The 14,206-nt window shown below is 47.5% G+C and overlaps 1 protein-coding gene across 2 annotated transcripts in view; it reads left to right on the top strand.

Annotated features, from left to right (window-relative positions):
* Window positions 1-14,206, top strand: part of TMEM104 (transmembrane protein 104) — a 44,979-nt gene that overhangs the window by 26,647 nt on the left and 4,126 nt on the right. For both annotated transcript variants that reach the window (XM_030506168.1, XM_030506167.1), the window contains exon 9: window positions 2,522-2,615. In XM_030506168.1, the coding sequence (XP_030362028.1) occupies window positions 2,522-2,615 (94 nt within the window). The remainder of the gene's footprint in view (window positions 1-2,521; window positions 2,616-14,206) is intronic.

The raw sequence follows: 14,206 nt of genomic DNA, 5'->3' as shown, positions 1-14,206 counted from the left end.
TAGCATTGTTTGTATTGATCCATGGATATCCGTCTTGGATCACTAATGGGCGTCAAGTGCAAAAGGTAATAAATTTCTGTTGCACTTGAATTCATCTCCCGCTTGGTTCCTTTGGACCTGCTCCAGGATCTTGTTAAGAACAGAAGACACTGATCATCTTAAAGGATGGGAGGGTATCTCTTCCCCATGAGCTGAGCAGTAAAGCCACGGAGGAGGAGGAAGAGAGTTGAAAGAGATGCTGAATGGAGTTGGTTGTTTCAGCTGCCTTGAACACTGGAGAATAACTGCAGAAAGGGGAGTGAAACACCCAGAGGAATTCTTTCAGCTTCATTAGCAGATGGTGGGGAGCATGTAGGAGACCCGCATTCTTCCAGCACCTAAGAATGCTTTTGATGCTTTTCAGCATCAAAGCCCCAAATCCACCTTAACGCAGCTCTTTCTTCAGTGCTTAAGACAACTCCAGGTTTCAGGCCCAGCTGCTCTGGTGCTCAGTGATCTTGTGTCAATCCTCACCATGATTTGAGATGCTGTTTTGCCAATCTGTTCTGGTGCATTCTAATTTGCAGAAGACACCTGTCCCTTAATCATCACCATCCTTCGTCTGTCTCTTTTTGTTTCAGCTCTTTCTGACGCATGAGCTGTTAACGTGATTTGAAGGGAAGCTGTGTTGAGCAGAGAGTGTGTGTTGGGAGAGGATGTTGAGAGAGATTAGTCACAAACTCAAGAATAATTTCCAGAAAGAGAGTTGACATCTCCTCTGGTTTGCTCTGGGTCCTTGACCTACATCCCTCTTTAGTCTAAAGTTTATTTGCTCCTTTGAGGTTTGTGCACTATCCGAGGATGGAATGGCAGTGTTGGAGGGCAGGAGAGGGTGGCAGGAGAGTGGAGTTAAGCTCCAGATGAGAAGAAAGGAGCAAGAGGGAGAAGAGTAAAAAGCTGGTTTGCTTCTGTGTAGCACTGGAAGTGTTTTATCTGTTAAGGCTGGTTTAGCTCTTAGTCTTGCCAGTTTTGCCTGTGGTGGTTGATGTATTCTGTTTGATTTCAGCATTTCCTCCAAGGATCCTCAGTTGCTTCTCAAATCTGAATTCTCTGTGTGCTTTCTGTCCGTTTCTGTCCCTCTTTCCCCTGCCCTCCCCACCTCCACGCCAAAAAACCACCACTTGGTGTAAATGATGGCCTCAGATCAGAATATGTCCTCGCTGAGCGACGTGTGAAACCAACGGTTCTCTCCTCTGGCCCCCTTCTGGGTTTACTTTGGTTGTCTGAGAATACTTGTGATGCGAGGCATTGCCAATTTGCCTTGCAGATATCCTGAAACTGTCTCAAAAAAGGTTTCTTGGGGTTGTACTAGGCTTAAAATAGCTTGGATTCTGTTCTGTGGCTGACTCGGTTGGGGTCGACGGAGACCTTGAGGCTCTGCAGCCTGCCCCTTTGAGTCCCAGTTCATCCCTTCTGGTGACACCTTTTCTTGAACTGCTTGAAGAAGTCATGGAAAAGAGCAATGTGTAAATATTAATGTTGAATGTTTGTCTTTAAAAATCCCTTCGAGATGCTCAACAAATCTGTACTCTGTGTGCTGTGACTTTCTCGATACTGCTTGCTTATAGCTTTTGGATCTGTTAGTATATTGCTCGTCCCTGGCATCCCACAGATGACAGGCAGGGCTCTCTTTCCTAACACCTATTTTGTCTCCCTGTCACACGTAGCTTCTCTCAGGTCACTTTCAGACCTCAGTCAAGGTTTGTTACCTTTCTGCAGTAAAGCCTTTTCCCTTCGGACTGAAGGAGGTAGGGTTCGAGTGGTGCTTGATGCCCGGGCAGAGATGAACTTGCTAAGAAATGCTGGTCTCTTCATATACTTCTAAGAGGGCACTGAATAAAGATCTGTCTTCATTGACAGTAGCTTTAATTTCCACACTGAGTGAAGTTTGTTCTTATGAGTATCTTTATTTTTTCCCTCACTTTGCACAGGTTTTCAGCTTCCAAGTCAATAGCTTAACTGTTATCCTGTGGCTTCTTGCTGTAAAACAAGCAACTTAGTGTGGGGAGGACAATATATTCCAGGCAGACCTGGCTCCGTTGCTGTTGAGCTTGGGACATGCTGCTCGGTCAATGTTAATGCCAGCAATCTGGTCATGGCTGTTGCTATTCAGACCTAAACTGAGCATGTACCTGGGCAAAGAGGCCACAGTTTAATATTTAATGTTCCATAAGGCTGCACTGAGAGCTTTTACTGAAATGTGTCAGTAAAGGAGTGCTGGAGCAGTGATAGCAAGAGGCTGAGAGCCAAGAGGATCCTGTGCTCTATCCGTGCCCAAGGCATGTTCTCTGATACCAAGCAGCTTGCTTGACCCGCTGTGTCTCAGCCAACTTAGCTGTAAAATTAAGCAGGAAAGCAGGCTCCATAACAAAGAGACGTGTCTGGAGATGAACTTGCGAGGCAAGCTTTGTTTTACTGGTAAGTTCATCTTACTAACAGGATTTCAGGGGTTTAACCTGTGTGTTTTCTGTTGTGCTTGCAGGCAGCATTCACTCTTCTCCTCGGTCCTTTCACCTTCTTCAATGTGCAGAAGACCAAGTATCTTCAAATCATGACGTCCCTCATGAGGTGGATAGGTGAGTCTTGGCGACCCCTTTACCATAGATGGAACCTGAGGCACAATAACAACACAGGATATTCTTGTTCAGAAGCAAGTTCTCGTTAAAACAACCTCTATGAGGATTGTCCAGGCCTGATAAATCTTTGAGGAAACGGGTTTTTGCTCTAGGATGAAATTTCTGATTAAAATAAACCAAACAAATTGTTCTCAATCGGATGTGAGCTGGTAGATGAAGTTTTAATCTGCTTTGTGTGAGAGGCAGAAGGGATTTGGAAGAGTCTCCTGTGGGGGGCTGAGCATGATACCCACCAGGTGCTGTTCAGCAGCAAGTTTCTCATTCTCTCAGCATGTGTGCAACAGAGCTTGAAGAATCTTTGTTTTGCTCTAAGAACAAAAAGCACTTCTGTCAGACTTTCCACCTTCAGTTACATCATCTGTTTGCGTGGTTTATTCCTGGGCCTTGCTTTAGCGTAGGGTGTCCTGCATTGGAAACCCCCAAACTGTCCTTGGGAACCTCCACTCTCGTGAGTTCTCTCCAAAATCATCCTGCCAAGAACTTATGGGAAGACAGATAATTCCCTTCATGAAATAAAATATCACTACTTTTCTCTATCCCCCAGTGCTTTTGCCATCCAGAGGTGCAGCTGCCTCACATCTGGCTTCTATGTGTACATGTCCTTAAAGGCTGAGGGCGGGATGTGTGTTATGGAGGCTTTTGTTGAGGTTTCTCTTGCCTTGTGTAACCTGGACAGAGTAACTGATATTCAGGGCTAACAGAGAGGGTGTTACATTACCAGCAGCATTTCTGGAGGTTAAGAGTCTCCTGGTTTGTGGGTCCAGACCATTCAAACACAGAATTAGCTCTGTTTATGCATATCACTGACCTGGAATAGGAAGAAAAGCTGCTTCTCAGACCAATTCCCACCACACACATACACTTGACCTGACTTCAGCTGCGTATCGTCCCTTTTCTGTGAGTTCAGAGGCCTGTGACCCTGTTTGGCAGTGACTGGCAGTCACTGCAGAGGAAAAGATCTGTTCTAGACAACATTTGAGATAGGGTTAAGCAGTTATTACCCAGGAAAATGAGGCTGGATTTTAAGCCCTCAAGTCTCAGATGCTGAACAGCTTGAGTTAACAAATCCTGGCCTCAGATGGTGTGAAAACCCTGAATGTCTGTTTATTCCTTTTGTTGTCTGAGCATACAAAAGGTCAGAAAGCCCCAATGTTCTTCAGAGGAGGTTAGCTCGTTGAGGGCAGTTAGAAGAGGCGTTTTGGCTTTGTTTTCTAACGATGAGTAAGCTCAGCTCCCTGGCCTGTTTCCAGCCACCCTGCCTCCTCTTTCCTGATAAAGACATCAGTCAGACCTCATCCTGTCTCTGTGACAACCTGATTTCTGCCTGATCTGCCATTGTTTTCCCTTTAGCCGGCTCCTTCCAGTATGAGGACTGCTAAACCTTGGTGTAAAGGCAGAACTGTTTCTCTTTTTCATCTCTTGATGGAGAAGGACAAAGGCAGTGTTTGGAGAAATGTAGGGGAAATTCATGCTTTAGCCTGATTGATTCCTGCGTCAGCACACTGGGGAACAGCTGCCCCAGATAATGATATTTAATGACCCTGACAGCACCTCAGTGGCTACTTAGAGCAATGGATTCCGTATGTGTACAATGAGGGATAGATTTATTAGGGAAGACAATTTATCAAACAGCCACGTGATGAAGGTAACAGGAACAAAGATCTTGCTGCACATTCTGGGCTAAGGATGGATCCCATACTGCAGGGATTTAGCAAGCTGGCTTCTCCCATGTCCTCCCATCACTGATGTTCCCCTCCTCCAAAAGCAGAGCTGTGAGTTAAACATGGATTGGTCTTTTCTTAGCGTTTAGAGAGCTTAGATCCTAAAGAATGGTCTTAGATGGTGGTTTGTGGGCTCCTTGTCTTGCCTGAACGCCAAAGGCCAGATGTGGACTCTCTGTTTTACTGTGGTGTTTAATTCATCTTCCTTTAGTTAGTTTTAGCCATGTGGGGCTGAAGGTGGATCTTCCACAAAGCTCTCTGAGCAGCAGAGCTGAACACTGGAGCTGCCAGCCTACGTGTTTGCTGTGCTGGGTAACAACTTCCCACATGGACAGTGGTTTATTCAGCTTACCTGTGCCCGCTGGCCTGGTGTGGATGGGAGGCTGATGCATGTTTTGCATCATGATTTGAAGGAATCCAGCCTGCTCGAGCTGGGAAGTCAGTGCAGGCTCTGCAATGTGCCTATTGCAGGACCCACTGTATGTACTTTTCCCCATCCCAGTGAAAGAAAAGCCCCTGGATTTCGGAGCAGCAGTGGATGATGTAAAGCTGCACTGCCCCAGGTATACTACTGATTCAGATGACAGTGGCTGAGAGGATGGTTCTTGGCAGCAGGGAGAGCTAGCTGTGTGTGAAGGTCATTCTGCTGGTGTTTGTAGCAGTGTCAGCCTTGCCTTTGAAAGTTGCTTTCCCTCTTTCTCCTCATCTAAGTGATAATCAAATGTCACTAGCCTTTTCCAGAGCCTCGTGCTCATTGCAAGCAGCACATCAGCTAACAATGCCTACAGTCTCTTTCCACACCTCATGGACAAGAAAAATGTCTTTCTGCCTCTGAAAAATAGAGTCTTAAACGCTGAGATCTGAACTGGAAAATAAAAACGGACCAGCTCAAGGAACATGGAGATGCAGCAATGGATCAGCCCTTCATCTGGCTGTGGTTTTCCTCCCAGGGTAAGGGAATAGCCAGGACAGGCCCCTCTGAAGCCTCTAAAAGGGGAAAGGTGAAGAAGGAGTTTGCAAGCCCAAGTGCTGTACTACAGACAGATGGGCTCTCATTGTCTGGGCTTGCTGATCATGGAGAGCTCATTTGGAAACCAGGCTGGCATGGCAAGGCGCTTCCCTGTCAGGACTCATAGGAGCACAGAGGGTGGATCCGTGTCTCCAGGTGGAGTGGGGCTGATGGCAGACAGAGGGCTTCCAGAGGCATCGAGCTGTTGGCAGTCTTGTGAAGAGTAACAGCTTACACACTTGGCTGCAGAGCTGATTGCCACCTCGCATGGGTGAGTGCCAGTGGTTAAATTCGGTGCAGCAGTCCGTGCTTAACTGCTGGCCTCATCTGTGCTTAGAGATCTCTGTTCTCTCTGTGTAAGGGTTTGCCTACGCAAGCTCTCATCCCCTTCCCAACTGCAAACTGCAACTCAGGCTGCTTTGAAAGCCCTCTCCTGAACTGCCTTGGGAGACTGAGCACAGCACCCTAACGGCTGTGACAGGGAGCCTGCCTGCTGTGCTTCCCTGGAGAAAGGGCTTGCTGGGAAAAACCACTTGGTTTAAATCCTGGTAATGGTGAAGCCTTGATTTAAATTAGGAATAAAATGTTGTTGGCTTCCTCAGCTCTTGACCAATAATATAAGAGCAGATAATATAAGAGCAGAGATAGGGTCCAGACTGTTTGACCAGGTAAGTATGAATCATCCCCTTGGGGTGAGGAGGGTTCCTTCCCCAAACTGTAGTTCATTCCTTCCTTCCTTTCCTTCCTTTCGAGTCCTTTTTTACCAGTTTTGGAGCCTGTTTCTAGGTCTCTTAGAAGGTTCTTGGAATGGGGCATCTCCTGCAGAAGGCTAAACCAACTAAGCCCTCAATAAATTAGAGCTGTTGGTATGTTCAGTTTTGCTGTTTGGACTTCAGACTCTTGTTTTCCTGGAGGATTTAAACCTGTGGTGGTCATGGATTGCTCTCTATAGAGACTTGAATATCTAGCTGGGGTTTTATTCCCTCCTTTCTCCAGTCCTGGTCCAAGTGGGTGGTGTTAGGGGTGAGCTGCTGGGGGCAGAGCACAGCAAAAGGGACTGAGTCTGATGCACTTCTCAAAGCAGAAAGCACACAGCCCTACCTCTTTATTATTGGATAATATTGGATAACAACTGACTAGCAGCCTCATGGGAAAGGATATGGATTAGGAAAGATAACAAAAGGACAGGGCTTGGTGGAGCTCAGCAGCAAACACTGGGCTATTGTGTATTAAGCAGCTAACCCAATTAATTGCAGCCTGTTACAGCCCGAGATGTCCAGCTCTATAGGTGAGGACTGTTGGCTTTAAAGACATTGGTAGCATGATTATCACTGCTGTTATTGAATAGCCGCTGGCAAATGTTCCCAGACAGCTCCCATGTGGGCCATTAGCTCTGTGTGCTGCTCTTGATGCTGTATTGTAGTTATTAGAAAGTATTGTATTTTAATAAAGAGACATTTTATTGAGGAAACTTCTGGGTTTGGTTGCTGCAAGCTCCGTTCTCTGTGTAGTACAATCAGATCATACCACAGTTACTCAAGTAACTGCAGCCCTCGAGACAGAGCATTCTCAACCCTGCCCAAACTATCATCTCACAATTATATGCCCAGAAATAAAACCTCTCCCGTTGCTCTTTCCCCTGGTCAATAGGATGGAGGGGAAAAGGACAAAAATAGCCAGGAAGTCTTCTTTTCTCCTTCCCATCCCCTGCCAGGATACTTGGCTTCTAGGGAGGAAACTAGGAAAGGGCTCTCCAGAGCATGCTGCTGGGGCTGACTTTCCCCATCTACTGATTTCTCTGCTAGTTCTGCTTTCTCCACCAGAATCCTGCTTTTCACAGGCTCCCCAGCACCTCTCTGCAGAGAACTGGTCTCGGACCATCTCCCTTTGTGAGCAGGTTTCAGCTGCTGTAGTAACTATCACTGCCATCCTTAGGCTTCACCAGCCATGCTGGAGTTGATGCAGTCCAGAAACCTGGAGTCACTCAGCTTCATCCCTTCAGCTGCAGAGACTGAGAATTAGAGAGGAGGCTGATAGAGGAGGGGATGACCATTACCTGAAGTCCTGTGTTTCCAGGCTTCTGCAGAGAGGTTTGTCTGCAGTGTCCACAGTCCTCAAGGTGGCCTCTTTTCTGCATCAGAAATGGAGCAAACAGCTTAAGGAGGGACCCGTTTGAACGCTGCCCCTTTCCTTTCACAGAGCAGGGCATATGGGACTGGCAAGGAAGAGGGAATTGGACTATAAATCAGCATACTGTTGCATGTTCATTCCAACAAGCTTCTTCAACAAAGTTACTTTGTGTTCTCGCATCCCTTTCGGAGCAGAGAAAGCTGCTGCTTGAGCCCAGGGTAAATAATTCACTACGAGAAGTGAATATATTTATGAAGAGTTGGATAAAAGGCTGTGCTTCTGTCATGCCAGCTTTCAGAATTACAGGCTGAGGAGCTCATCTCAGTGCTGTTTGTGGGGGGCAGTGGGGTGAAGCAGTGCCTGTGTGAGTGAAACAGCCTTTGTTAGCTTCAGATGCAGGTGGAGATTGATGCGCAGTGCTGGACTGAGATCCTGCCTTGAGGAGTTGATGTTCCTGAAAAGAGCACTTTATCCAGGCAGCAGGAGACAAACTAATGGGTCTGAGAGCTGGAGAAAGGGAGCTGAAAATGTAAGGACACATTCAGCCCTGCAGAGGGGTCGTGATGATGGTGCTTACACAGATTTTCAGAGTGGGTCTGTGGCATGCAAGAGTGTGTGTCATTGAAACAAGATGACAGAAACTTTGCTGGTTAGGGCCCTAAGAAGGATAGGGAAGGGTAGATTTCATGGGACACAGGTGCTCTGCGCCCAGTGCTTTCCAGAGCATGATGTGACACCACAGTGTGTGCTATTCCCTTCATGCAGAAGGGTAAATTCTCACATGGACAGAGAAGTGACTGTCAAAGTTAATAGACCAAGTCAGCAGCAGAGCTCGGAGCCGAGTCCCCATTGCAGAGGCTTTATGGTGCTTCTGCCAAAGGTGACTGGAGGAGAGAGGACAGTAAACTACACGGGTAATTTTCCACCAGAAGCAAACGCTCCTCGCTGGCTGCTCTTTCATTCCCATATGTTGAGATAAAGCACCCGTGATAAACACCAGAGCAGAGCCGTTTATCTCCCTGTGAACTGTTGCTGTGTGCAGATGTCTGTGGAGACCAGCTGATATGGGTCAGACGGGGCAGCTCCACTGGTTCCACAGCAGGACTCGTTACCACAGTAGGGGAAGCTACTTGGTGATGGTGTAGCAAACCCTGCCTGGACCATGAAGAAAAGCAGGGGAATGATGCCTTTACAGCACAGAAGCCCAGGTGAACTGCTTCTGACAGCCAAAAAGTCCTGGTGGTACTTAATAAAAGCTTCCTTTTGTGAAGAAATGGGCTCTGCTTGGCCTGAGGCCATCACAGCAATAGTGTCTGAGACGGCTGCAGCAGGAGCAAGCCAAACCTGGCAAAGGGACTGGAGGCTTTTTCTTGCCTTCCTGGTAAACTGCATCACACTCCTGTGATCTTAATGTGTCCAACATGTGGCTCTGCTTCCCCTGTATGAGAAACAGCGCCCTGCCATGTAGACCTTGCTTTGGGGCAGGGAGGGTAACGCTGTGCCTGCAAGTCCCTGCTCTCCATTAGAGGAAGGAGTCACACTGATGTCCCACAGCTTCTGCTCATCCCTTTATTCTGGGAAGTAATTTCCCTCCTCTTCTCCTTCCGACTTCTCTCTCCAGAGGATTGCTGTCTTCTATGAACATGTCCATCTTGCTTCCCCATAGTCTGTGCACTCATAAATCCTTCATCTTCCTCGAGACGGTGTTTTAGGCCCTGTCGTTGCCAAATCTCCAGCTCCCACATCTGATGGAGCAAACCTGGTTTTCATTTTACCTCTTTTACTGCTGTTTCATGTAGAAACCTCCTCTGAAGGTTGCAGAAATTTATCAGCTGCTACTCTGGAGTTTACAGAGAGCTGGAGGTCATGAAGAAGTGACAGGATATAGCTTCTGCAGGAGAAACCGGGCAAATGAACTTTAAATTTAAGAATCAATGTCTTCATTTCCTTTGCCTTGTTTTGCCGGCACGGTGAAATCCAGCTGTGCTCTAGTATTTCAAATGCCACAGCATCCATAATACCTGACAGCTCCAGAGTTGGAGTGGGCTCTTAAACTTGCCCAAAACACTGATAGAAGGCAACTGGCTCTGGGAGAGTGCACCAACATCCTAGAAAAACATCAGTAGTGAAGTAGACAACAAAAGTATTGTGTAGAGATGCAGAAGTAAGACTGCTTTGACGTGATATTCAGCATGTACACGGCAGATGCTCTCCTTTTATGCCCCCTCTCCTGAAAGAGCTGCCTAACATTACACTAAATGAGATCTGTTCCTCTGTTAAAGAGTGGTCTGTGTTTTGGCTTGATGGAGGATCAGCATCAAGATTAAGGTGGGGATTGATCTTCCTCTTTCCAAAGAGAATAGGCTCAGGAAGCTCATGAAAACCTCCTCCTCGGGATCCATCATGCCTCCTAATGTATGAAGAGGGAAGCAAGTGGCACGTGTTGTGAAGGGGTGATTCATTATCATTATTTCCTGGCACGCTGATGTCTACTTCAACAAGGAAGCTCTGTCACAGCATCAGGCAAGGAGATGGATGGCCCTGCCACAGCCGTCAGCAGCACAGCCCTCTGCTTAAACAAATGCCTGTGGATGGGGGTAGGGAGCAGCCAGGCTTGGGCTGCTCTGCTGATACAGTATGGTATAGTGCTCACCACTGCCTCTGTCCATCCCTGGGGATGGACAGTTTTGCCTTGTAGAAGGAAGAATGAGAGTAGGGACTGAGTTGGAGAAGATGTGACTTGAGGTCTGGTGCAATTCCTCTGTCTTTACCTTTCTGACTCTTAACATACAGGTGGTTGTCATGTAACTTTTGTTCTGTTTTCTTCCCTAAGTCTTTTACTCATCCCTAGTTAATGTCAACCCCCCTGCTTTCTAGAGCCATTAAAACCATCCTTGTTTTAACTGGGACCAGTGCTTTGAAGGTTGAAGTTCACTGTTGAACGTGGGAGGCAATATCTGTCTTTGACCTTCGTTCCTGCCGTCACAGACATGTTATCCATTGCCACAGTCCTGCAGAACCTCACTTCTGAGCTTGCTTCCCCCTTGCCAAGCCACCTCTTTCTGAATTCCTCCCTGTTTCCTAGTGTGGCTCAGTTCAGGATCTTCTCCATTATTTTCCACATGCCTATAGAGAGACAGAAGTGGGGCACCAAGTCAAGCATCTCAAAACCATAGTGCCTTGCCAGGGATGCAAGGGAGGGTTAAGCCAGGAATTCATTCTGAGCATCAGTTCTTCCAGGAACCTATCATGATGGGGGAAAAGAATGTGTTCTAGCCTTGGGCTTCTCTCTTTCCTTGCAATAGCCTTTCTGCAGAGAGATGAAGTTCATGTACAAACCAGCATTTTTTCATTTACAAAGGCGTTTGCTCTGACTCTGGAAAACAATCCTTAAACTTAGAATGGCTAAATTATCTCCAGTGCTCTTCTGCAGCCTTATTATGCTTCTATCAAAGTTCACCAAAATGTACTTTTTAATATCCCCAGGCTCCCATATTTCCCAAGGTGTTCTTATTAGGATGTGTGCTCATCCATATTCATCCTTTTTCCACCTGCAAGAGCCAGAGCAGAGCTGCCTTATCTCTGAATCAACATCTCCTGAGTCAAGCAGGACAGGCAGCAGTTGCTGCCTGCAAGGGCTGCACTGTCAGTGAGAAGTCAGTGTTTGCTGCTCAAAGAGTGACAGGAGAGGTCTGTAGGTGATGAGATTCATCACAGCTTTTCCTTTATGGCATACCCCTCTCTATTTTCTTTCCAGTCATACATCCTTCAGTAAAAATGATGCTCAAACATCTACAGGAGAGATGATGGGACCAGAAGTGTCCTCTGTGCCTCGCTGACTGCCAAGCCCATCTGTGGTGTGTGGGTTTGGAGTGGGTCTGACACTGATGAAAGATCAGGACCCTCAACTGTTTTTAAGCACTTACAAGGTTTAAAACAAGGTTTAAAACAAGGTTTAAAACAAGGTTTAAAACAAGGTTTAAACAAAGTTTTCATGTACCCTGCTAATAATCCGTGGTAGCATTGCTGTCCACCTCTCTTTGTCCTTATTGGTCACGGTACTTGAAGGTGTTTCATCCCTGGAGCATCTTGCTTGTATCTTCTCATGTGTGTAGAGGAACAGATCAAGGCTTTTTTATGAACCCATATCTGACTTCACCAGGGTCCTTGTGGTGAAGGAATGCTGTTGGACAGTCAATGTGGCAACTGTAGGTGGCTTGCAATAGCATGGTATGACTCTGCCTTCAGCCTGCTGTCCCAGGTAGAGGAGGATGCGAGCAGGAGCTCTGTGTGTGCCTGAGGATCCTGCGCTGCCTCTTGTCTGCCCTAAGCTGCCTGTCAGTCAGCATCTGTCATCTTCTTTTCATCTTGATTTATCATCTGGCATAAGTAGGTTTCAGAGTTTCACTTCGGGGCTTGTCTCCTCCCAGGGACAGACAGATAAATCTGTCATGCAAATAAACAAATAAGTCTGGCATGCAAATGTTTTAGCTCTCTGGATCCAGGAGTGAGAGACTCTTCTGTTGCAGAGAGAAAACACAACCACTGGGGCAGGGTTGCTGTTGTCTTCTCTGAGGCTGGAATTGAGCAGGGGAGGATTCCAGTTTACCCAGCACCATGCATCTCAAGGCTCATGCAGAGCACCAGGGCAGGGGAGCACAGCCTTGCTGGAAACAGTGCTAGTTTAGATCTTAGTATTCATAGAATCAAAATGGTTTGGGTTGGAAGGCACCTTAAAGCTCACCCAGTTCCAACCTCCTGCCACGGGCAGGGACACCTTCCCCTAGATTGGATCATTATGCCTTGTAACTTTAATACCTTTGATTTCTGAAAGAAGTATTTAAGGAAAAGGTTATGAATTCCAGCTGCTTAAGCCAAAGTCCGTCATTTAGGCAATCCGTAGGAATTCTGTTCTTTCAGGGCTCCCTGTCAGAGAGAGCAGAAGAGAGCCTATGGGTCTCTAACTGAGGAGATGCTCAGAGGATGGGGTGCCAGCCTGCAAGTTCCCCTGCACTGGTCCTATCAGCACTGGTGTGGAAAGCAGGGCTTTGAGCCAGTGGTGAGTTTGGGAAGTGGAAATAGGTGACTCCTCACCCTGCTGAGCAGAGGAGGTGGAGATTTACTGTGTGCAGAGGAAAAGGTGCAAGACGTGTGTGGTTATGTCTAGTCCAGGTACAGGACCAGCTCAGGATTGGGCTGCAGAGGATGACCACGTCTCCCAAGTGGGAAGGAAAGGAATGGACTCATTATTCCATCTCGTATTTCCAAAGCTGGTTTTCTCATTGCTCAGGGCACTTTCTCCTCTTCCTTGTAGCCTGTGCAGCCCCAGGGAGTGCAGCCAATGTCACATCACCTGGAACACAGTTCTTTCCAGCTCTTTTGCTGTAACACATACGCTGGCAAGCATCTCCCCTCTCCCTCTCCCCATTGGGGAGCAATGGAGGAGGCACAACAACTGTACCTGCGCTCACAGTGCCCCTCACTTGCTGGCTTGAGTGAAGGTGAAGGGAATTGCACAGTCCCAGAGCAATGAGCTGTTGTTTTCCATAGCCCTCTGTGGCTGCTCTTGGGGAAGTAAATAGAACCCAGCACTCCCAAAGTGGCTTGGCCCTCGTGGTGCCATGGAGGAATGGATGTACTGTCACCAGCCCAGCGTTGATGGAGACCTCTTAGACTTGCCCTGTCACTGGGGATAGTTGGAAGCGAGAGGTTTCCTGAGGCAACATGAGATGAAACGCAGAGTGTGGCTTGGTGAGGGCTCAGCACAAAGGTGGTGTTTGCCACGGGAAGGAAAGGAGGATTGCCATGAGAGGAGAAACAGGATCTCAGAGAGTGCTGGGGGTGCACGGGAGGCAATGTTCAGTTCAGGTTAATCTGGTCTCACTGGGGACCCAAGAGGCAGCATTTGTACACTGGTCTGTAACTGTCTTCCCTAGCCCTGTCCCTGGCAGGGTGTCCCATCTCCAGCCGGCTGTGTCAGGCAGAGCAGCACTTGGCACAGAGCAAGCCAGTGTCCTGGTCACCCCACGGCCAGGCTTGCAGCGCCGGTGGCCACCCTCCTGTGGGCTCTGTGCTGCTCTGTTTAATTCCTCTGTATTTATATTTATGACATTCAAAGTTGCCTGTAGCAGGAGTCCTCTCAGCATTATGCTGGGTTTTTTGTTACCTGATAATTCACAGCTCTTCTCTGGTGCCCCAAACCAGTGCAGGAGACAGCTCTGCGCAAGCTGCAGTGGCCCATCCATTGCCAGCACCAGGCTGTAAATCTTGCTGCTTGCTGCCCTGCCAGGTAGGGTTTTTTCCCCTGTTGCTTGTTAACTCCAGCAGCTGATGATCATCTTTCCCAGGCTGATGTGATTTCTGTGACACCAGAATTAGTTCTCTGCTGGTTTAATGTGCCATGCTAGGAATAACAGGCGAGCAGTAACTGCTGCTGGCTCCAACTGCCACCAGCAGAGTAAATAAGGGCATTAGACCAATCTCCTCGGTTCATTTTTGTCCATAGCACATTGCTTTTTTGTGATAAGCTTCGCGAAACGTCGTTAAGGCTTTTCCCTGCCATAAGTGAGGGGCAGACTTGGTGCCTTAGAAGTGATGAATTTTAATTGCAGTCTTTCAGTGCTGCTTTAGTTCCTTCCAGACTGGCTTCTGCACCCTGGGATTAACTACAG

Source organism: Strigops habroptila, chromosome 14 (assembly GCF_004027225.2).
Source record: "Strigops habroptila isolate Jane chromosome 14, bStrHab1.2.pri, whole genome shotgun sequence".
Lineage (NCBI taxonomy): Eukaryota > Metazoa > Chordata > Aves > Psittaciformes > Psittacidae > Strigops > Strigops habroptila.
The sequence above is the reverse complement of the archived record's forward strand: the minus strand, read 5'-3'. Positions and strand labels throughout refer to the sequence as shown.